The 21,736-nt window shown below is 51.4% G+C and overlaps 1 protein-coding gene across 1 annotated transcript in view; it reads left to right on the top strand.

Moving 5' to 3' along the window:
- SMC1B (structural maintenance of chromosomes 1B) overlaps positions 1 to 19,553 on the top strand; it is a 53,950-nt gene extending 34,397 nt beyond the window's left edge. The window contains exons 16-25 of the mRNA XM_036019744.1: positions 4,351 to 4,492; positions 5,360 to 5,505; positions 8,149 to 8,302; positions 8,894 to 8,992; positions 10,945 to 11,101; positions 11,594 to 11,748; positions 12,779 to 12,930; positions 14,665 to 14,734; positions 17,273 to 17,383; positions 18,648 to 19,553. Of these exons, the coding sequence (XP_035875637.1) occupies positions 4,351 to 4,492; positions 5,360 to 5,505; positions 8,149 to 8,302; positions 8,894 to 8,992; positions 10,945 to 11,101; positions 11,594 to 11,748; positions 12,779 to 12,930; positions 14,665 to 14,734; positions 17,273 to 17,383; positions 18,648 to 18,749 (1,288 nt within the window). The 3' untranslated portion in view covers positions 18,750 to 19,553. The remainder of the gene's footprint in view (positions 1 to 4,350; positions 4,493 to 5,359; positions 5,506 to 8,148; positions 8,303 to 8,893; positions 8,993 to 10,944; positions 11,102 to 11,593; positions 11,749 to 12,778; positions 12,931 to 14,664; positions 14,735 to 17,272; positions 17,384 to 18,647) is intronic.
- Positions 19,554 to 21,736: the final 2,183 nt, after the last annotated feature.

The raw sequence follows: 21,736 nt of genomic DNA, 5'->3' as shown, positions 1-21,736 counted from the left end.
ATTTTTATTGGGATTATGTTGAATCTATAGATCACTTTGTGATCACAAAGTGATCTATAGTATTGTTAAGAATTGACATCTTAACAATACTAATCCATGAACGTGGTGTCTGTCTTCCCTTAATTAGGCCTTCCTTAATTCCTCTCATTAATCTTCGTTTTCACCGACAGGTTTTACATGAGTTTGTTCAGTTTATTCCTAAGTACTTCATCTCTTTACGCTATTATAAATAGAATTGTTTTTAGTGATCAGTTTCAAATTGATTAGTGGTGGTATATTGAAATAAAATTGTTTTTTGTAAATTGACTTTATATTTTGCAGCTTTGTTGCATTTATTAGTTCTAGTTCTAGTTCTTTTATAGATTATTGAGGATTTTCTACATGAGATGGTCATGTTGTCAGTGAATAAAAATTTTTATTTTTTTCCTTTCCAATTAGTATGGCATGTTTCTTTTTCTTGTCTCATTGCACTGGCTAGAACTTCCAGTACAATGTGGAATAAACAGAAATGGTGGGAGGAGGCATCCTGCCTTAAACCCAGTCTTGGGTGCAAAGCAGTCTTTCACAGTGACGCATGTTAACTGTAGGGTGCCCTTTAGCAGGCTAACTTCCCCTCTATTTCTTGTTTGCTTAAATTTTTTTATCATGAATGAGTGTTGAATTTTGTCAAATACTTTTTCCGTCCCCTATTGAGAGGATTGTATGATTGGGTTTTGGGGGTATGGTAATTAATATGGTAAATTAGATTGGTTAAATTCAGAATGTTAAGCCAACTTTGCATAACTACAGTGAACCCACGTGGTCTTATTCTTCGCAAATGTTTTTGGATTTGATTCGCTAACATTTTTGTAAGGATTTTTTTTATTTACATTTATGAGCATATTGGCCTGTAGTTTTTTCCTTTCAATGTCTTTGTCACATTTTTATGTCAGGGCAATGCCAGACTCATAAAATCAGTCAAAAATTGTTTTGTTTTGTTTTTTGTGAAAGAGTTCCTGTAGAATCGTATTATTTCTTACCTAAATGTTTAGTAAAATTTGTGAGGGAAACCACCGGGCCACCCACCTTTCTTTGTGGAAGGTTTTCAATTACAAGTTCAGTTTCCTTAATATAGATAGGGTTGTTCTTTGGTGGTTTGTGTCTTTTAGGGAATTTGTGTATTTCATACAAGTTGTCTAATTTATCAACATAAAGTTATTAATACTCTCTGTTATCCTTTTTAATGTCTATAGGATCTGTACTAATGGCTCCTCTTTAATTTCTGACATTGATGATTTGTCTCCTTTTCTTCTTAATGTCCAGCTAGTGATGTTTTAATTTTATTCATCTTTTCTAAGATCAGTTCTTGGCATCATTGATTTTCTCTATGGTTTGCCTTTTTATAGTGTTGACTTCTGCTCTTTATTATTTTCTTCTATTTATTTTGGGCTTAACTTACTCTTCTTTTTCTGTGTTTTAGAATAGAAGCTTACATTATGTATTGTAGACTTTTCTTCTTTTATAATATAAGCATTGTACGCTCTATATGAGGTCTGTCCAGAAAAAGTCTAGCCATTGTTAATATAACAAGAATGGTTTGCATGACATGGGTGTCACCTGGCAGCCAAAGAGAGTGGGCTGGAATGTGCGTGTGTGAACAATGATGACTTCACTGTACTAGTCAGTGGGGGCGGTAGACGCCATTGAATGAGCATGTGTACTGTGTGGCCGTCACATTCAAAATGAGCAAGTAAAGCAACGAATCCGCAACAAATTTTGCCTTAAGCTTGAGCATTCCTCCACAAAACTATTTGGACATTCAGGACGCTGCAGCCGTGGGCAACTGGTGATTGGCAGCGTCAGCACGACAGCGCGCCTGTTCTGCACACATCTTGTCTCGTGCGGAACTTTTCGGCAGAACATCACATCACCACCCAGGTGACCCCGCCCCCTCAAAGCCCAGAACTGGCGCACTGTGACTTCTTCCTTTTCCCGAAACTAATAGCACCTTTGAAAGGGAGGAGATTTCACCATTGGTGACATTCAAGAAAATACAGCAGGGTAGCTGACATGTGAGGTCTCACAGTGCGTACTTGAAGGGGACTGAGGCGCCATTGTTCTATGTACGGTGTTCCTTGTATCTTCTTCCATAAATGTCTCTGCTTTTCATACGACATGACTGGATACTTTCTGGACAGACTTTGTATTTCCCTGTAAGTATTGCCTAAGCTGCATCTCACTACTTCTGGTATGTTGTATTCTCATTTTTATTCTATTCAGAATGTTTTCTAACATTCCTTGTGATTTCTTTCTATGACTGATAGGGTATTTAGAAGCATGTTATTTAATGGGAGGGATTCAGGTATCTTCCTGTTACTGATTTTTAATTTTGTTGTGCTAAGGAATATATTCTGCATTGTTTCAGTCCTTTTACATTCATTGGGGCTTATCTGATGTATTCTTTCTTAGTAAATGTCCCATGTACACTTGGAAAAGTGCGTCTGGTGTTAGGTGGGGTGTCCTCCGAGTGGCAGTTGAGTTGCTCGGTATTCCTCACGTCCTCCGTGCGCTTGCTGACCCTGTCCAGTTCTCCCCGCGGTCACTGGAGAGGAGTGCTGACACCTCCAGGTGTGCTCCTGGGTCCGTCAGCTCCTGCATCCGGGTTCTGTCCATTTTCACCTCCTGTAGTTTAAAGCCTTGGGATTAGGTGCATGCGTGTTTGGGATTGTTGTCTTTTTGCTGGAAGAATTCTTTTATCATGATAAAATATCCCTTTTTATCCCTGTCATACTTCTTATTCTGAAGTCTACTTGAACTTCAACAGATTTTCTTCGTAAAGAATTCTGCCTATCACTTTTTATTGAGCTTCTCATATAATGAAACTGGAATTCTGACTGAGATTGCATTGGATTTATAGATTTATTTGGGGAGAACATCTTCAAAATATTAAGTCCTCTCAATAAGAACATTGAATGTCTTTTATTCTAATCATCCTATTCTTTATTATAATTTTAAAGTTTTTTCCTAGAAATGTGTAGTGTGGTGTCCCAAAGCCAAGTGAAGAAATGTCTCACTCACGCACAGCCCGTGGGTCTGCCTCCTGTAGCAGAAATAACCCCTCGAGTTTGTTCCTACCCGCTCCTACAGGCAGAGGGGTTGGTGGTCAGGAGCAGGGGTTCTGTCGCCCCTACGTGCTATGTCGCACTGGCTCCATCACCTCCTGAGTGGGCAGCCGTGGGCAAGATGCTCACCTCTCTGTGCCTTGGTCTCTTTGTTAAATGAGGACTGCGGGCCCTGACTGGCATGGCTCAGTCAGTTGGGCATCATCCTGCAAAGCAAAGAGTCAGCAGTTCAATTCCCGGTCAGGGCACATGCCTGGGTGGTGTGTATAAGAGGCAACCAATAGATGTTTCTCTCTCCATCGATGTTTCTATTACTGTCTTTCTCCTCTCCCTTCTTTCTAAAAATAAATAAATAAATCTTGTAAAAATTAGGGACAGTGGTATTACCTGCATGAGAATCAAACAACTTGAGTTAATCTATGTAAAAGCATTTATAACAGTGCCAGGCACAATAGTAAGCTGTCATTAAATAGTATTCTCTGTTTTTATCACTACTGTTGTTTTTGTTGTCTTTGTATCAACAGTATCTAGCACAATATCTTATATAATTAGTGTTTAAAGTGTTTCTCAAACAAATGACTGTTAGCAAGATCTGAGGGTGGGAGGGATGAGCTGTGTTGTTACTGGAATCCTCTGGACAACTGTATGAGCTTGCGACACAGGGAAGTGGGTAAGGAAGGAACACGGCCTTAAATTCCCACATTTGGAGTTTGTGAATGAACAGCTATTTCAAATGACTGACTAAATAAATAAAAATAGATACAAAATTATAACTTAAAGAGGAGAGGAAAACTATGGATTATGAAAGATTTAAGAAATATATTCATATGCAATGTATGGCTACTGAGTCAAACAAAGCAGCTTTTTAAAAAAATAATGAGACTCAGGAAATTTGTTAGTGATGGCAATTTGGTATTTAAAAAATTGTCATTTTTATTTGTAATAGTGTGTGGTTATGTATTAAAAGTCACTTCACTTTGAGAGACACACTCAAATACTTACAGATGAGATTACATGGTGTCTGGGATTTGCTTCAGTGATGCAGGGGTGGGAAGGAGGAGTAAGTGGGGTGAGAGGTGAGACAAGATGGACCGTGAGCCGCAAGTTATGAAAGCTGGGCCGTAGTGGCCTGGGAACTCCTTATAGGGTTCCTTCTACTTTTGTGTGTTTGAACCGTTCCGCATAGACAGTAAAGAAAGAATTGAAGGACTGTGTTTACCGCTTGTAATGCTTGACTTTATTATACCAGATTAGAGTTTGAGAAACAAAAAACTCGGCTTAATGTTCAACTTGAATACAGTCGCAATCAGCTGAAGAAGAAACTGAGTAAGATCAGCACGCTAAAGGAAACTCTCCAGAAAGGTGCAGACGATATCAGTAACCTGAAGAAGGTAAATAGTAGTGCCGTGCCTCCTCACTGAAACGACGACTTCCTTCATGGAACACGCCGTTGTGCTCCCGAGTGTTACGGGGGGAGGGGCACGGATGTGAGAAACACGTTGAAGTGAAGTGGGCCCAGTTTCACGAACTACTAGACTTGGGGAGTGGGAGAGGAGGTGCAGGGGCGTGCCACAGAGGGCCGGTCGGAACGTGGGCAGCCGGGAGACGGGAGGAGCGGGTGAAGGAGAGAAGGTTCTGGACCTGCGGGGCTTGAGCTGCCTGTGTGACGTCTGCAGAGCAGTTTCCATCAGGCAGCTCGGAGCGGGTAGGTAACAGGGGGTCTGGACTGGGTCGCGGGGTTAATTTGAAACCGCCTGTGAGTGGCTGAGACCCCCGGCGGGGAGCCAGGCGGTGCGGAGCCGCGGAGCCGCAGAGGGGAGGGTTCTGGGGGAGCATTCACACAGGGGGGCACGAAGGGAACCGGTGGGGGGATGTGGCCCAGAAGCCACAGTTTCCAGGAGGAACTGATGAAACTTGTCAAAAAAGGAAAGTCTGGCAAATGTCTGGCTTGCTGCTGAAGGGGTCGCAGCGGCAAGGACGTTTGCACTGGGCAGCGGGAAGGGAAGGCAGTGGGCAGTGAGCCGAGGACCGAGTCGGAGTGCAGGACGGGCGGGCGGAGTGGCGCCGAGCGGTGCCGAGGCGTGCGCGGTGGGCGGGGCCTGTTCCGGGGGCGGGGTGGGGGGGGGGGCGCTCCCGGGGCGCGCAGGGCGGGGCGCCGAGCGGTGGCCGGCCGGGTTCCCTGGCGAGAAGCAAGCGGAGCTGTTGGCCTCACCGATGCAAACAGCGGTAAGGCTGCGGTGCACGCCTCCTCCTCTCAGGCTGAAGAAAGCTGTCTGCGCGCCGTGGACGAGCTCATCCAGAAGCGGCAGCAGCTGGAGGACACGTTCGCTGCTCAGAACTCCAAGGCGGAGAAAGTCCAAGCTCAAGCCGAAGAGGAGCGGAAGAAGTTTTTGGCTGTTGACAGGTAATTAAGAAGTTCATCAATTTGAAAGGCTATAACCAGAGTTTTACATGAATTTGATATTTATTACAGGAAGTTTTATTATTTGAATACGTGTCCTTTGTTGCTTTTGGTCTCACATCACAGCTTTTAAACATCCTCATTTAGGGGAAAACCAAGAGACTGCTTGGTTGTTTAGAGCGAGTAGTTTTGTTTGTTTGTTTCTATCGTCACCTGAGGACACTTTCCCATTGAGAGAGAGAGAGAGAGAGGAAAGGAGAAAGAGAGGAAAGGAGAAAGAGAAACATTGATGCAAGAGAGAGGGGGCCGTTGATTGGTTGCCTGCCGTTCACCCCCGAACGGGGCATCCACACACGCCCAGATTGGGGATCAAACTCACAACCCCGGTATGCTCCCTGACCAGGAATCGAACCTGAAACCCTTCGATTACGGAATGGTGCTGCTCCAGCCAGCTGACCCACACTGTCCGGGGCAAGAGTGCGTGGTTCTTCTTCACGGGTGAAAACAGGGACCTGTAGAAAGAGTCCCTCACCCGCCCTGACTGGTGTGGCTTGGTTGGGCATCGTTCTGCAAAGTGGAAGGCTGCTGCTTGATTCCCAGTCAGGGCGCGTGCCTGGGTTGCAGGTTCGGATCCCAAGGCCACCAATCGATATTTCTCACATTGATACTTCTCTCCCTCTCTTTCTCCCCTTCCTCCCCCCTCTCTAAAAATAAATAAATAAAATATTTTTAGAAGAGAGCCGCTTACCCTAAATTCCTCTTGATGCTGGTACTTTCCTTCTGCAGAGTCTCCCTCTAGTCTGTGTGACAGAGCATGACAGGTGGGGACCGTGACCATGGCACGGCTGCATGTCCCATCTCCGCTCCCTAAACACCGTGCCCTCCTGCCCTTGTCAGTGGGTGGGGATGGCAGCGCCTACTCGGGGAGCGGTTGTGAGGCTGAACGAGGGGCCGTTCACGTGGCTCTCGGAACAGTGCCTGGTGGGCGTGTGCACTGGCCACGGTGATGACAGTAACTTCCTGGACGGGTTGGCTGTGTGGCACCAGCACGCCGGCGGCTTCCTTACAGCCGACACCACCCTCAGCGACGATGGGGTGAAACGCGCTCTGTCTCTGCTCGGCTCCTCGGCGCTTCACGGCTTTCCTCGCCGTTCAGGGGTTTCAGTGTTCCAGGTGCTGACAAAGGAACACCCAACCTAAGAAAAAGTCTCATGAGCGTTTACCTGAGCCACGCTTTTGACAGTTACCGGGGGGGCAGAATTGCAGTGGATCCAGAAATCCTTTCTCCACCTCTGCAGATCGAGAAGGCTCTGCAGAGCGGCAGTTCTACCGCTCATTTTACACTTTCGAATCTGAGGGGCAGACTAAGAGTCACGTGGAATCCACCGGGTGTAGATTGGGGTGTGGGAGGAAGTAAAGCGGGGAACTCTCTGGGACTGGGTGAAAACTAGAACAGACACATGGGTGGGCCGGGAGAGTTAAGATCTAGCATCACAGCACATGGCTCTCGTTGCCCACAGGCCATGGTTGGTGGCATGGTCTGAGGGCTCTGTGGCCGCCGGCTCCGGCTCTGGCGGGGGCTGCACCGCCCTGAGGGGTCAGGAAAGGGGGTTACGTGGACTCTCCACCATGTGCTGGATGCAGGAGACAGTGGACAGGCTCCCCTAGTGCAGACTGACCTTGGCAGGGCAGCTGCGGGCCTGGGACGCGACTCTCCGTGCCTTGTGTTTAGCGAGGAACGTTCAGACCATCCCGTGAGCCCCCTTCCGTCTCTGAGTTTGGGGGCCACCATGAAGAGCTCCCCGGAGCTCATGAGGGTCCGTGTGCGGCCCCTTTTCCATCTACCCAAGACACAGCCAAAAGCTTTTTGTCTAAGATTCTTGAGTGCGATGAAAGCTTTTTTACTCTTCTTCTTTTTCTTTTTAAGTTTAAACAGAACCACATCTTTTGTTTGCTGTCATATTCTTGAAAACCGTGTAGTTTTATTTTTTGGTTCTGTTTCTGGGTTCTCTTTAAAATCATGTACTGTTTCAGCTGGTAGAATTGCCAAGCCCTCGCCGAAGGCAGAAGGCACGGCGTTAGTGGCGGTGCCAGTGACACAGTGCCTCGGGCTGTGAGGGGGGAAAGAGACTGAAGTGTGGGGTTCCTCCACTGGCCAGGCATCCCTGTCACTCAGAGACGTTCTTGGGTCGCGGGTCTACCGTGCAGAGCGTGTATTGAGGGAGGAATGCTGCTTGGTGGAGCGGTGAGCACACCGCCGTGCGCAGGTGTGCTGCGGGGTTGGACGCCTGAAGCCCGTGTGATTTTATTAACCGGCGTCACCCGTCCGATTCAATCAAATAAGTAAGTAAATATAAAGAAATGCAGCTTGGAAAATTGCATAGATTTAAAATTAAAGTAAGCAAAAAAGAACTGTGTTATCGGTAGCCCGACAGAGGAAGAATGTTCATTGTTGAGTGATTCTCCCTTGGATTAACTCGTTACATCCCGGGGTGTTCAAGTTTCCATTACCAGCATCAGTGAGATGGCTTGAGAACTTACAGTCCTCACAGGAAAAAATAATTTTGGTAAGTTTAACATTTTTCTTCCTTGATGCAACTCTACATAGTAAAATATAATCACTTTTTCATATCTGCATGTTTGCAGGGAGGTGGGGAAATGGCAAAAAGAAGTTGTAACCATTCAGTCTTCCCTGGAGCAGAAACGGCTAGAGAAGCATAACATGCTGCTTGATTGCAAAGTCCAAGACATCGAAATAACCCTTTTGTCGGGGTCGCTGGATGACATCATTGAAGTAGAGGTACTCCCGAGGTGGCTTCAAACGGGCACGGCTGTGTAGAACTTAGTGCAACGCCCTTAGCCGCCCAGTGGCGTCCCCGCTGTGCAGGTCCTTCCCCGGGTGCTAGCGCCCTGCAGGGCAGAGAAGACCCCCCCCGCCCCCCGCCTCCTGGGGCAGGAGAGGACCGATCGGGCGTCTCCAGAGGACCAAGCGGCAGCTCTCTCCTCCCTCTTGCTCACCCAGGGCCTCTTAGCCCACGGACAGACCCGTTTCTTACCTGTGTAGAGACCCGAGAGAAGTCAGAGAGTTAAAGCTTTTGGAGTTGAGAGGGGAAGGGACTCAGACATCTCGGGGACAGCTGCCAGGCAGAGGCCGTGTGCTGGCCCCGGGGGGGACCTGCGCCCGCCTGGTGCAGGTGGGGCAGAATGAGAGCGGGCGGACTGGCACGGAAGGCAGGTAGAGGGCTGGCAGAGCCCCGGCTGGCCGGGGCCAGGCCGCCATGGTCTCACGGGCCAGGCGTGAGCGAGGTGCCAGTCACTGGGAGAGGCGGGGCAGCGGAGAGCACCGCCGTGCCGTGCGGATGGCGAGGGAAGGGCTCCCTGTGTTTTCCAGCTGGGAGCCGAAGTGGGAAGCACCCAGGCGACACTGGAAATGTACGAGAAGGAGGCAGCCATCGAGATAGACTACAGCTCTCTGCGGGAGGACTGGACGGTAACTGGAAGATGTCCGTTGTTTGTGGCTGACTTGCAGCACAGTGAATACTTAAATAATGTAGGATACGTTTTAGACCTTAGAGCATAAATTCAAGGGAAATGTAGATCTTCTAGTGAATAGCTGATAAAATTAACATTTATATCAGCATTTCTCTCACTGCATTTTGCAGTGCACTAGTACCATGAAGTGTCTTGCAGAAGAAGAAAGCTTTTTGTGGTCACCAGTATTTTGATTCCCAATGAATTAAAGCATTTTAAAAGTCCTGCAATAGACACAAGTAGCCAACGTGCTCCAGCATGCTGATTGGCCTTGACTGTGTCCTGGGGTGGGACCTCAGCAGGCTCCAGGGCCTTCCCGGCCGCAGAGCGCAGGCTTGGAACCCAGGTCACGGCCTCGAACTCGGCGTCCCTGGCCCTGTTCTCAGTCATCCCTGCGGGCCGCTGCTCTCCGTGTCTGACCCGGCCCTGCACTGCTTCTCTCGGGAGGGCACAGGACTGCAGCCATCCTCGGCTTTCCAGCCACAGCCGTGACCTTCAGAGAAGAGAGGCTTTTTGCAGTGGGGCTGTTCTTGAGGTTGAAGGAGAGCTTTTCCTACAAAGCTCCAGCAACCGTCCCCTCATTACAGTGCCCCGAATGTGGGTCACATGTTCATTCCACACCAGTCACTGTCGGGGTGGGCGGGACTTAGTCTTGGGCCCAGGAGGCCCGCCACCCCGCCTCCCCCAGGCACAGGGGCTCTGTGAGGGAGAAACGGTCAAACGTGGGCTGTGTGAGGGGGGGGGGGTGCCGCGCAGCAATATCCACCACATCTTTTCATGTGTTCTTAATGTATTTTGTTACATTTGTTGGGCCTTTTCGTTGTGTTTGTGGTATTTTTGGGCAATCGGAAAGAAGCTGACGTCTCTTCTGCAGTCTGTTTAGTGCCTTCACACCTGGAAAGTCCTTCACATACACCTCATTACTGAGCAAATATAAATATTTTTCCTGTTTGTTTTTTTTGTTTTCATTCACTTATGTAATTCATCTGCAGTTTATTTTAGCATATGGTATAAGGTAAGAATCTGTTTTGAAAAAGGTACCTAAGTTAAGCAGTTTACTCAGTGTTTTTCAAATCATTCTTTTCCCGATAAATTAAAAAGTCCCCTTTATCGTGTACCGATGAACCCCCTCTGGGAGGTCAGGACCACTCCTGGCAGGTCACGCCGGCACAGCCCGTTCGTTCCCTCCTCGTTCCAGCTGCTCGGGCTTCGGGCTGCAGCTCCCGCGGTGCCCCAGGCGCGCTGGGTGGGAACAGCGTGTGCTTGCCTGCCGGCGGGTGCCACACTGCTGTGTGTGCGTCTGGCTTCCTGTGAGCTCTTCAAAGGCAAGAATAGGACAGGTGGAGTTTTTTTTTAAGATGTTATTTATTTATTTTCAGAGCAAGGGGAAGAGAGGGAGAAAGAGAGGGAGAGAAACATCAGTGTGCGAGAGATACATCAATCGGTTGCCTCACACGTTCCCAACTGAGGATCTGGCCTGAAACCCCGGCATGTGCCCTGACCGGGAATTGAACCGGCAACCTTTTGGTTTGCAGCTCGGCACTCAATCCACTGAGCCACACCAGCCAGGGCAGGTTTTTTGTTTTTTAGTCATTGAATTCTCCATATCTAATAGTAGATGGTCAGTAGTGTTAATGGATGAGTAAATGAAGGAAATACATGAATTGTTGGTTTTTAGGCAGATTAAGAAATATGGAGGTGAAGCACGTTCCAAGACAGCGGCATCTGTAACAATAACTAAAGCTGTGGAACCACAGCCCACGTGGGAAGCCACACACGGCGCACCTGATGCGTCAGACGGGGACAGGGCGGTGAGAAGGGCGGGCGGACCCTGCGGGGCCCTGTGCCCAGTCCCTTAGCAGTTCGGGTCTAAAAGGCATGCTAATCCTTGCTGTTCTTTGCCAACAACAGTCTCTGCAGGCTGATAAAGAGGTGGAGGCCCACCTGAGGCTCCTCCTGCAGCAAGCAGCAGCGCAAGAAGACGTCCTGTTGAAGACGGCGGCCCCAAACCTGAAAGCCCTGGAGAACCTGAAGACCATCCGAGACAAGTTCCAGGAGTCCGCGGACGGTGAGAGGGGGCTCTGGTCGTTGGCAGGGTCGTGCTCTGGGGGTTGGGTTGGTTTCTCTAGCAGTTACCAGCCACTCCCCCTGGATTGTGCATGTGTTTTTGTTATATTTTTTTTCTTTGTTGTCTTATATTAATGTGTACTTTTAATATTGAATCACTTTTAATTGCTTCCCTTTTGAAAAGTGTTCTGCTTTAATTTACAAACAAGTTCACTGTTTTTGAACAGATAATACATTTTTTATATCAGCATAATAGGCATATTAGATACTTGATTAGAACTAGTCATTGTTACTTGAAAATTCACCCCAGCAGAAAAAGGGCTCATCAATTGCAAGAGGCATGTTTGTGGAGTTAACAATAATTTATGTTTTCAATGTAGATTTTATTCAAGACATCCAACCTCAAAATCCAGTTTTAAAATAACTTATGCCGTAAAATCAAAGAGAAGCTCCCCAGTGGTCTCTAAAATAAAGAACATTGACTCCCTCTTAGCTTTTGAGGCCAGCAGAAGGGAAGCCAGAGTGTGCAGGCAAGAGTTCGAGCAGGTGAAGAAACGGAGGTACGACCTTTTCAGCCAGTGCTTCGAGCACGTCTCCGTCTCCATTGACCAAATCTACAAGAAGCTCTGCAGAAACAGCAGTGCCCAAGTATGTCTTTCCCGCCCCGAGACGTTGTGGGGGCTCTGTGTCGCTGGTGGTGCTTTCTTCCGGTGGGGGATGAATACCCACCACGTTGCCTGAGTGGCCCGCTGACGGGGCAGGCCCGGCGGGTGAAGGCTGGTTACCCAGTGGCCCGTCCTAGACCCCACGTGTCTGACCTCGGCCGGCCGGGACACGTCCGGGAATCCCGTCCTGTCCCTTCGTCTGCAGAACGAGTGGGTTCACGCACCTGGTTGCCCAGTTCCCTTTAGTTCGGGACTTACGTTGCCTGGTACTAACTCGGTCCTGCTGAACCGCCAGTGGTCTCTGTGGGGAGGGGGTTGTGGAGAGGGTCTCGGGGTGGTTGGGCTGGGGTCTGTGGAGTTGGCCTGAGTAGCAGAGGGGAGGGAAGAACTCAGGGCCCGGTCCAGACCCGCACGGGTGGACCGTAGAGGCGGTCCCTGCGGCGAGCGCTCCCCCTGCCATCGTCAGCACCCACAGCGGGTGCTGTGGGCCTGAACGTGGGGCAAAGACACGGAGGTCGGGTCTTACGTGTCTGCTCCTGCTCTTTCTCGTGGTGCCCTTCATGGCTGGGAGCTGCCCTGGAGCAGACGTAATTCCCGCAGTTTCAGTGAAGTGGGACCGAAAAGACCCACTAACTCGTTGAGGGCAGGACTCACCTCTGTGCCTACTGCACACGGCCCGAACGGGCGCTCAGTAGCAGTTGGCAGATGGACCGAGGCGCGAACGCGTGCAGACCTTTCCAAGACCCACACGGGCTGCTGCGGTGTGAGTGGCAGCCGCCCGGGAGGCCCGGCCCTTCCTGTGTGTGAGAGAGAATGCCGCCCTCCTCCCAGGCCGGCAGCCCCGCGTCTGACGACACCTGGGGCTGAGTCGTCACTCACGGCATCGGGCTTTTCCATCAGACGGGGGCGGGGACCTAACCGATAAAATACTTCGCAATTAGCCCTCTTGCAAATCCAGGTTAAAGTCTGCTGATTGCTTCCCTGGTTTCGCCAAATAAACACGTGTGTTTCAGGCATTTCTTAGCCCAGAGAACCCTGAAGAGCCTTACTTGGAGGGAATTGGCTATAACTGTGTGGCCCCCGGCAAGCGGTTCATGCCGATGGACAATTTGTCAGGGGGCGAGAAGTGCGTGGCCGCTCTGGCTCTCCTGTTCGCCGTGCACAGGTAAGGTCGCCGTGGGCCCGGGACTCCACAGCAGGGCGGCCGCCAGGGGAAACCCCCCCCCCCCACCCGCCCCCGGATCCTGCTGACTGCGTGTCTTTGCTCGGGTTTATTTAGCAGCACGTGACACAAAGCTGCTTTCCCCAGCCAGACAATTCAGGCGCTGTTTTATGTCTAGAGCAATTTAAACAGAAAATCTTAGAATTTGATCTTTGACAGATTTTTACTAAATTTCTGTTACTAATATTTCAGCTTTATACAAAAGCAAGTAGGAAAATAAATACTTGGAATGGCCAAATGTGAGGGACATCAGAACTGACAAAAAAAAAAAAGTAGCAACAAACCCAGGTAAAACAAAAACACCCAGCGTGTACAGTGTTTCCTAGTCCATATTCAGAGATCTGCCGTTTAGTAAGAACATTAAGCAAAGTATTTCTTCTGAAAAAAAAAAGTTTCTCCCCCTCATTTCCACCGATGATGGCAGCACTGTTTATAAGGTCAGTCAAGAAAACGTTAGCTAATTAAGGCAGTTAAACTGCAGCGCCCAAAGCATCGCGTGAAGGTCCCGGGTGCAGGCGCTGCGGCTGGTTGCCTCCGGTCTGGAGCAGGAAGGGAGCAGACCCTGCAGGAAGAGGGGAAGGACAGTCACGCGGGGCGCTGAGGGGGGCCGGGCGGGGGTCCAACAGGCGCCTGCGCTGAGTAAGTCTCCCGGAGTGAGATGAGTTCCCATCCGCCGTCACCCCGTCCGTTGCCGCAACGGCTACTCACCCGGGGTGCACTGTGCGGCCAGTGGTGGCTGTGCGCTGGGGAGACGGCCGTGCGCAGAACGAGATCCGAGCCTCGGAGACACCTGGTTGTAGGCGGGGAGACGGGTGGTAAATCGGGGGCACTAACAAATGGAATCCCTCACGTGGGGGCTCGGAGAAAATGCCCAATGCTGCAGAGGGACAGCTGTTGCGGACACGCAGATCCGCAAGTGCAAGGCCCTGAGGCCAGGGAGACACTGTGCGGCCGCGGCAGGCACCGGGCCGGGACACCGCTGTGGGACAGGGTGCGCGCAGAAGGGGCGGAGGCGGGCGTGGGTGTGGCAGAGGGGAGGGGTCAGGGAGGGCGGCTCCTTGCCTTTTGGTAAATCAGTCCGCCCATAAGAGCTGCCAGCAGCTGAGGAGGGGAAGGCCACAGGAGGGAATAGGGTGCGGGGGACAGGTGAAGAGTTTGATTTTGGGTGAGTTTGAGTTATTTATTAGACACCCACCAGGCATTGCTGAGTAAGCTGTTGGATGTTTGAGGTGAGATCAGGGGAGAAATCAGAACCTTCGGCAGAAGCGCGGAGCCATCCACGGGTGGATGTTGTTTACGACCTCGGGAGCAGGGCAAATGGGCAAGGGAGCCAGTGAGAGGGGTGCTGGGAGCCTGAGCCCCGGGGGCGCTGCAGTGCTGAATGGGGAGGCAGGGGCTGGCGGACTGCACTGGGCAGGGGCGCTGAGTAGGAGTGGTGGGGAGTAGACCCTGTCGTCTGGACATCGGAGGGACAGGCGAGAGGACCGCCCCAGGCTCCACCACCTGCGAAGGTCACGTGGGATGTGGACGAGAATCGAGCATTAGGTCCGGTGATGTACAGCTCATCGGTGACCTAGACGAGAGCATCCAGAGCACGTATCTCATTTATCGGAAGGTGGCGAACCCTCTCCTCCCGGCCCTTTGTAAAACAGAAGTTGTGGCTTGTCCTTTTCCTAGTTTTCGGCCCGCTCCGTTCTTCGTGCTGGACGAGGTGGACGCGGCCCTGGACAACACCAACGTCGGCAAAGTGAGTGTCCTCCCGCTTCTCGCTCCCAGCGGGTGCCCGTCGTTCAGGGGTCATGCTCTGGTTCAGGGGTCAGGCGGCAGTGTGCCCTGAGCAAAAACAGTTTGGTAATTGTTGATGAAAGTCAAATGTAAGTTAAATATCTAAACACAGAATGGTCTGGACAGTTTCACTCAAAGCTTAGGGGACCGTCAGAGTTGAGGGTCCTACACGGAGCCATGTGAAGACGGTGCCAGACCCCCAGCACTGCCCCGAGTAACCAGCTGCCTTCTGAGTCAGATGTTGGGGTGTCCGAGTCACTAACAGGCCCCGGGGCAAACAGGGCCAAGTTAGTTGTTTAATAAAGTCCAAAAACAACATCTCTAAATAAAATTCCAAAGCAATTAAAGTTCAGAGTCGTGCCCCTCTGTGTTATTTATGAAAATGTATCCAGTTACTGCACGTGTGTGTGGCCCCGTTTCCAGTACCGGAGACAGGGAGGGGCCGAGGAAGCAGTAACCACCCCGAGAGCTCAGTTTCAGGTCAGCCGTGGAGGTCGGTGCGCAGACGCCCGGGCCGCCTGGAGGCGGCGCTCGGGCCGCACGTCTGACTTCTGACGCGAGGAGGGGCCGGCCACGGAAGCCTGACCCGAGGACAGAGGCCCACACCGGCAGGACCCATCACTGCCCACCGGGGGCGGGGGGGCGGGGGGGATACCCTGTGGCCTGCAGACTCCTGGCGCCACGACCCTCCTCCTGCCCGCGCACATCCGCGTTGAGAGCCGGGTGAACTGGAGTGCTGGTTCCGATTTGAGGCGCGTGCGCCTTCCACAGACCACTGGGCTGTGTGTCACAGCCGCCAACCAGGAGACTGCTCCGGTCGTGCTGACAGTGTGTTCTCACTAGTAACTTGTAAAGGGGCATTCTGGTTCACACCTTAGTCTCGCGAGCTTAGTTGGGGTCCCCCTCCCTGAGACGTGCATTTGCTCTCGGGGTGCCATGCAGGCCCCGAGTCTGAAGCTGACCTCCCTGATTTCTTTGAGTCTCACGCGACGGGCCTGGGAGAGAGAGGACTCGCGGGAGCTGCAGCCCCAGGCAGCTTCTGAGGGCGCGCAGACGGCCTCTCGGCGTCTCCCAGGACGCGTGCGTCTCACCCCGGCCTCTCTGGGAGCCCGCTTTCTGGGCGTGTTTCAGTGCGAATGAGAACAGCACAACTCCCGCCCCCCAGCACTCAGCCCCCCGAACCCTGTAGGGGCCAGGCACGGGCCACGTTCTGTGACCCCCCAGACTTTAGGGGCACTGGGAGAGGAACACGGGCACAAAAGACACCTTGTCTCTTGAATGCCAACCAGTCTGCATCAGGGACCTGGACTCCAAGGCCTGGCTCCCTCGGGAGAAATCACCCCTTTGATTAGTTGGGCACTGCGTGTCCTCTGTCCTGTGTGTCACAGAGCAGTGGGCGTGTGACTTGGTAGACGGCGTCTTTTCTCAGTGGCATTTAAGATGCCCGTATCTTCTAGCAAAACGCAGATGTTTGTGTTAATGGCGTCTCCAGGAACTAGGTCTTACTTACGACTCTCCTCTGTTACTCTCCATCCTGCGTGTTACAAGCTTCTTCACTTCCAGTTTCCTTTGAGATGTGCGTTCCGGGCGGTCCGTTGCCGTACTGAGTCTCGGCAGTTACTCAGCACGAGCAACGGTGACATAGCTCCTCTCCCGCTCAGGACCAGGGCGCCCAGCATCCGTCCTAGGTCACCCTCCAGCAGAATGCAGGCCTTCCGTCACTACGTCCTGTCTCCTCTTCCTCCCGGATCAGTGTCCCAAGACTTTTCCCGTCCTGCAGCACAGTGGCTCCCGCAGCCACAGTGCGGGGGTGGTTCTGTCCGTTCAACCTCTTAGCCAGAAGCCGTCCCCCTCTCCTCACCTTTCAGCTCCGCTAGTGACTCGTGCTCACCGGAAGCTTGCCGTTCCTGCTTCCGGCGCTGCGTCCTTAGTGTCTCGGGTGCAGTCGGGACTGAAACACACGGGGAAGACCCATTCTGGGCACAGGGAGAGCCGGGGAGCCGGCATGTGTCTCGTTAAACTATGGTTTAGGTCCAAGTTCATCATCGTTCTCCAAGTTCTGAGCGGTTTGTTACTAAGGCCCGTTTCTAGCCGAACTGTTCTGTTCTTACTCACGTGCCTTAGAACTGCCCTCCCTGAAGAAACCGAGTTCACCTCGAACCAGATGACCGGATTGTAAACACCACTGTCCTTCACCCTCATCACACGTCCGAGTGGCGGCTTTTGCTTTATCTTGTTACAAAGGCTGATTGCATATTTATAGCACATTGTGGATAAAAAAAAGTTTTACTCTTAAAGATATTCTTGAAGTTTTAGATCCTAGATCTAATGAGGTTTGTGATTTTACTAACCTCTCACGTTAGAGTCTGAGCTCGCACTGTTCCTGCGCTTGTGCCGGGTTTACCAAACCACCCGGAAGGCCTGCGGGAACACTCTCCCCGGAGTCCGGACATGACGGCTTTTCTCGCTGGTGGAAAGTGTGCTTTTTCTCTCCTCCCAGGTATCCAGTTACATCAAAGAGCAGACTCGAGAACAGGTTCAGATGATAATCATTTCCCTAAAGGAGGAGTTCTATTCCAAGGCCGACGCTCTGATTGGCATCTACCCAGAGGTAAAGATGGGGTGGGGGGGTAAGACCACCTTCCAGGGTCCTGACGCACAACCGCAGGCTCCTCATGGAGACTGCAGATACTGTTTGGTTTCTGCTGTCGATAACTAGAGGCTTAAATTATTTTTAATCAGATAAGGTTTAAAAGTGCTCAGATGTTTTTCTTCGGCAATACAGAGATTTAAGTATAAAAAGCAAATAGAAAACTGCAGAGCATTTCTTTGAAAATAATATATATTAACTACACAGAGTAAACTTAATATCGTAGTTCGTACTTCTGTAACGTTTGAATGTTTCAGGCAAAGACAGGTGCATTGTGGTAGAACTCACAAGGAACCACGTGCCTTCCGAAAGTACCGGAGGAGAAAAAAACAAATTGGCCGGAAGTTCCAGGTTGCACAGTAACTGGCAGAATTTGAACACGCCTTTCCTAGGCTGTTCAGAGTACTCAAGCCAATGCAATAGAGCAGCTGGGTCTAGTCATTCCACTTCTGACAGCGAGGCTTCCCTTTCTGAGTTTCCTTTAAGCTGAGGTAGAAAATAGTTTCCCTTCCTGTGCCTATAAAACGCTCGGGGGCCATGGGAGCTTTGCCGCAGAGAGAAGTGAGAGCTCTCGCCCACGTGGGGGAGGAAAAGCCTCCTTCTCAGGGCCTCGGCGGGGCCTGCGCGGCAGACGGGCCAGACAGGTTCCCGAGAGGGAAACCGGCCGGGGTTTGTGAACACGAGTGCCCGCGCCTGAGTAGCCAGAGGGGCGGCCGGAGCTCGGGCCCCTCTGCTGCCTTAGGCTGTACCGAGCGGAAGGGCTCCCGGCTTCTGGGGAGGGTGGTGACGGGAAGGTGACCGGGGAGCGCGTGGGAAAGTTGGGTCTGCGCTGCAGACTCCGACGGGCGCCTTGTCCGTTGCTGAGTTGTTCAGAGTGGGGCAGGCATCCTCGTGTACGGGGTGTAAGTCTCCCTCACGGGAGCAGAGCTCGTGCCCGGGTCTCGGAGCTCTTCCCGCACCTGCGGGTTCTCGGGAGCTCCAAACAGCCCGCCTGCCCAGGAACCGTATTCTGGCGTGGAACAGTCTAGTACTCTTTACCGGACAATACACAAAATACATCAGTAAAGCTGATGGAAGTGCAGACAATGGACACCTTCTTCAGTGGCCATAAGGAATTTCCTTTTTAAATGCAAATCCAGATTCACTATTGGCTCTTACTTTACATGCAATAACACCGTTTCCTATGTAGAAGGACTAACTTTCTACTCTCTGCTCTCCATTGCAGCACGATGACCACATGTTCAGCCGAGTCTTGACCCTAGACCTTTCTCAGTACCCGGACACCGAAGGCCAAGAAAGCAGCAGGAGACAGCAGGAGTCTCTTTAGGGTCCACAGTGCCCCTGAGCCACTGCCAGCTCTCAGAGCAGGTCAGACAGCGGTCAGGGTCCTCACTGTTCGGTTCTCACGCGCATGTTCAGACCCAGGCTGGGCTGTTCAGTTGGCCGCAGCATCGTTCCGTGCACCGAAAGTCTGCCGGTTCAATCCCTGGTCAAGGCACATACCTAGGTTGCAGGTTCAATGCCCAGTTGGGAGGCATACAGGAGGCAACTGGTTGATGATGTCTCTCTCTCTCTCTCTCAAAAAAGAAAAATCAATAAAAATAAGTCCTTGGGGTGAGGATTTTTAAAAAGTAAAAGCTTAACCATTTCCAGCCAAAGAGGCTGTTGCTCATTTCCATCAAGGAGTGCTCAGGCCTCCTTCCCACAGGTGGTTTCCTGTGAGTCGGCTTTGAATGATTTGCCGAAAGAGGGTGCACGTTTGCACCCCAGTTTTCACTTCATGTTGAAAGCCAGAAAAATTTTGAATTCTACATCATCTTCACTCTGGTCTTGCCTTGTTCATTTAAGTAACCTTTAAAGGATACTCTTGGTTTCTAAATATTACCAGTTACAGGATGTTGAGCCTGGGTTTCATGAGAAATAATTTCAGAGGAACTGATGTCAGTATGAAAATATCAATTAAAAATATTCTAATTTCAAACGTCTCCAATGTAGTTTTATAAGCAAAAGAAACTTAACGAAAAATTGAATTATGACTGCTCCAACGTAACTAAATTTTTTCTAAATTTGTTAGGGAGGACACGAAAACAGGTGTTCCCAGCCGCCTTCTCCACGCCCTCCATTGTTAGCAGGTGGGGGAGAGAGTTGTGTAACTGTCAACAGTACTGAGCGGACTGAACCACTCCGGGGTGCTGCAGTCTTCTGTTTAAGATTGCTCTGGGCCCCAGAGCTACCATGCGAGGAGTAGCCTCCTGAAGGAACTGAGTTGCTTCTGAACAACACTCGTTGTTCCGTGTGACAAACTGCACCTGTGCCCGAGAACTTAGGTCCCAGGCCGTGCGTCCTGCCCTCGGCAGCTCGTCTCTGGGAACCGCAGAGAGCAGAGGCCACTCCCCGGGTCCTTTGTCCTTGTCCCAGTGCTGGCAGTGCCACCTAAATCCCCGACTCCCTCTGCCTGGAAAGACATCAGCCTGACGCTGTAATGCCCCTGTAGTGCCACCTGAGCTCAGTGCCAGCCCTCCCCTTGTCCTGGGCTGCTCGCGTAACTGGAGTCAGACTCAGCTCTGAAGCGGCGTCCCCACCCACCCCGCCCCTGAAACCACCCCGCTGTGGGAGACAGTCAGAGCCACTGGGCAACGGGAACACGGGGCTGGAGCACCACGTCCCGCCCCCCAAGAGGGAACCTAATGAAACAGTTGGTTTACACCCATTAAATGGTTAAGATCTACTGTAGTAAACGCGGCACTTTATCCTGAAAGTGCCCTGAAGTCAGCCCGTGAGCGGGCGTCCCCAGATTCGGTGGTGGAAGGGGCGAGTCGGTGGGAGCTGGCGGCGGCGGGGCTGGCGCAGGTGCACTCGCTGCGGTCGGCACGCACGTCTCCGTGCAGCTGGGCGAGGTTGTCTTTAAGGGCCCGCGAGTAAGGAGTGCAGGCTTTGGTGAGGCAGCACAGGGTATTACGTCGTTGCTTGTGTGACTTTAAAATGACCTCGTGCTTCCCGTGGACAACACTGTACGTAAGCAAAGCTAGTATGCTCGAGTTGTTTCTCCTTGATCAACCGTGCTGGAGTAAGTCTGCACTTTAAAACAAGTGTCGCAGCAGAACTGCGGACAGATCCACTCGTAACAGGGAGGCCTGCACCCCTCAGCACGGCTCAGAGCAGGTCCTGAACCAGCTCCGTGTGACTTTTCCAGGCTCCCGTCTGTTTCACGTCGTCTCCGTGCTTGTGACCTTGCCGTACCCTGTGTCGGCCAACTTGCAGATTCGCAGAGCCGTCCCTGATTGCACTTGGTGGGTCTTTAAAAAACAATTTAAAGTTGCTTTTTAAAAACCTGAAACATACTTCTGGCCAAGATGGAGGCATCAGTAGACGCACTGTGCCTCCTCGCACAACCAAGATAGGGACAACAACAGAAACAGAAACAATATTTAAAAACAGTGACAACCAGAACTGACAAACTGAACCGTATGGAAGTCAGACAACGAAGGAGTTAAAATAGACACGTTCCTCCAGACCGGTAGGAGGGGCAGAGTCGGGCAGCCGGGTGGAGGTCACAGCTCAGAGAACAGAGAGCATTGGGACCGGGCACAGAAAGCATCCGGGGCGCACAAGACCGCAGTGGGGAGGCCCTGGGCGCACAGGCGGCAACGGGCAGACCCGGCGAGGAGGTGACCGTGAAGCAGGGCACTGCGCACAACCCAGGGTCCCAGCGCTGGGAAACAGCCTCGGGGCACTGATTGAAAACACCTGTGGGGGTGAGGCGCAGGGAGAGACTCCTGGCCTCTCGGGAGAGGTCGTTGGAAAGTCCCACGGGGTGCACAAGCCCACCCACACGGGAATCAGCACCAGAGGGGCCCAGTGTGCTCGGGGGAAGCGGCGGAAGGGACTGAGGTCTGACAGAGAGTGGAGCAAGTGCCACCGTTCCCTCTCGAACCCGCCCCCACACACATCACAACCCTGCGACTGGGGTGCCCCGCCCTGGTGAACACCTAAGGCTCCACCCCTCATACGTAACAGGCGCGACCAGACCAAAGGGCCGGGGGAGGGAGATGGCTCAAACAGAATGGAAGCCCCACAACCAGTTCTTTCAAGCGACCGAGAGATAGCCAACCTATCAGATGCACAGTTCAAAGCACTGGTGATCAGGACACGCACAGAACTGGTTGAATTTGGTCGCAAATTAGATGGAAAAATGAAGGCCACGCTAAGTGCAATGAAGGAAAATGCACAGGGAACCAATAGTGATGGGAAGGAAATGCATAGAAAAGCATATGGGAAGTGCAGAAGCTAAAGAACTCATGACACGTGGACATG

The sequence above is a fragment of the Phyllostomus discolor genome, chromosome 2, assembly GCF_004126475.2.
Source record: "Phyllostomus discolor isolate MPI-MPIP mPhyDis1 chromosome 2, mPhyDis1.pri.v3, whole genome shotgun sequence".
In the NCBI taxonomy this organism is placed as follows: domain Eukaryota; kingdom Metazoa; phylum Chordata; class Mammalia; order Chiroptera; family Phyllostomidae; genus Phyllostomus; species Phyllostomus discolor.
Note: the sequence above shows the minus strand (reverse complement) of the source record. Positions and strands in the feature narration are given on the sequence as shown.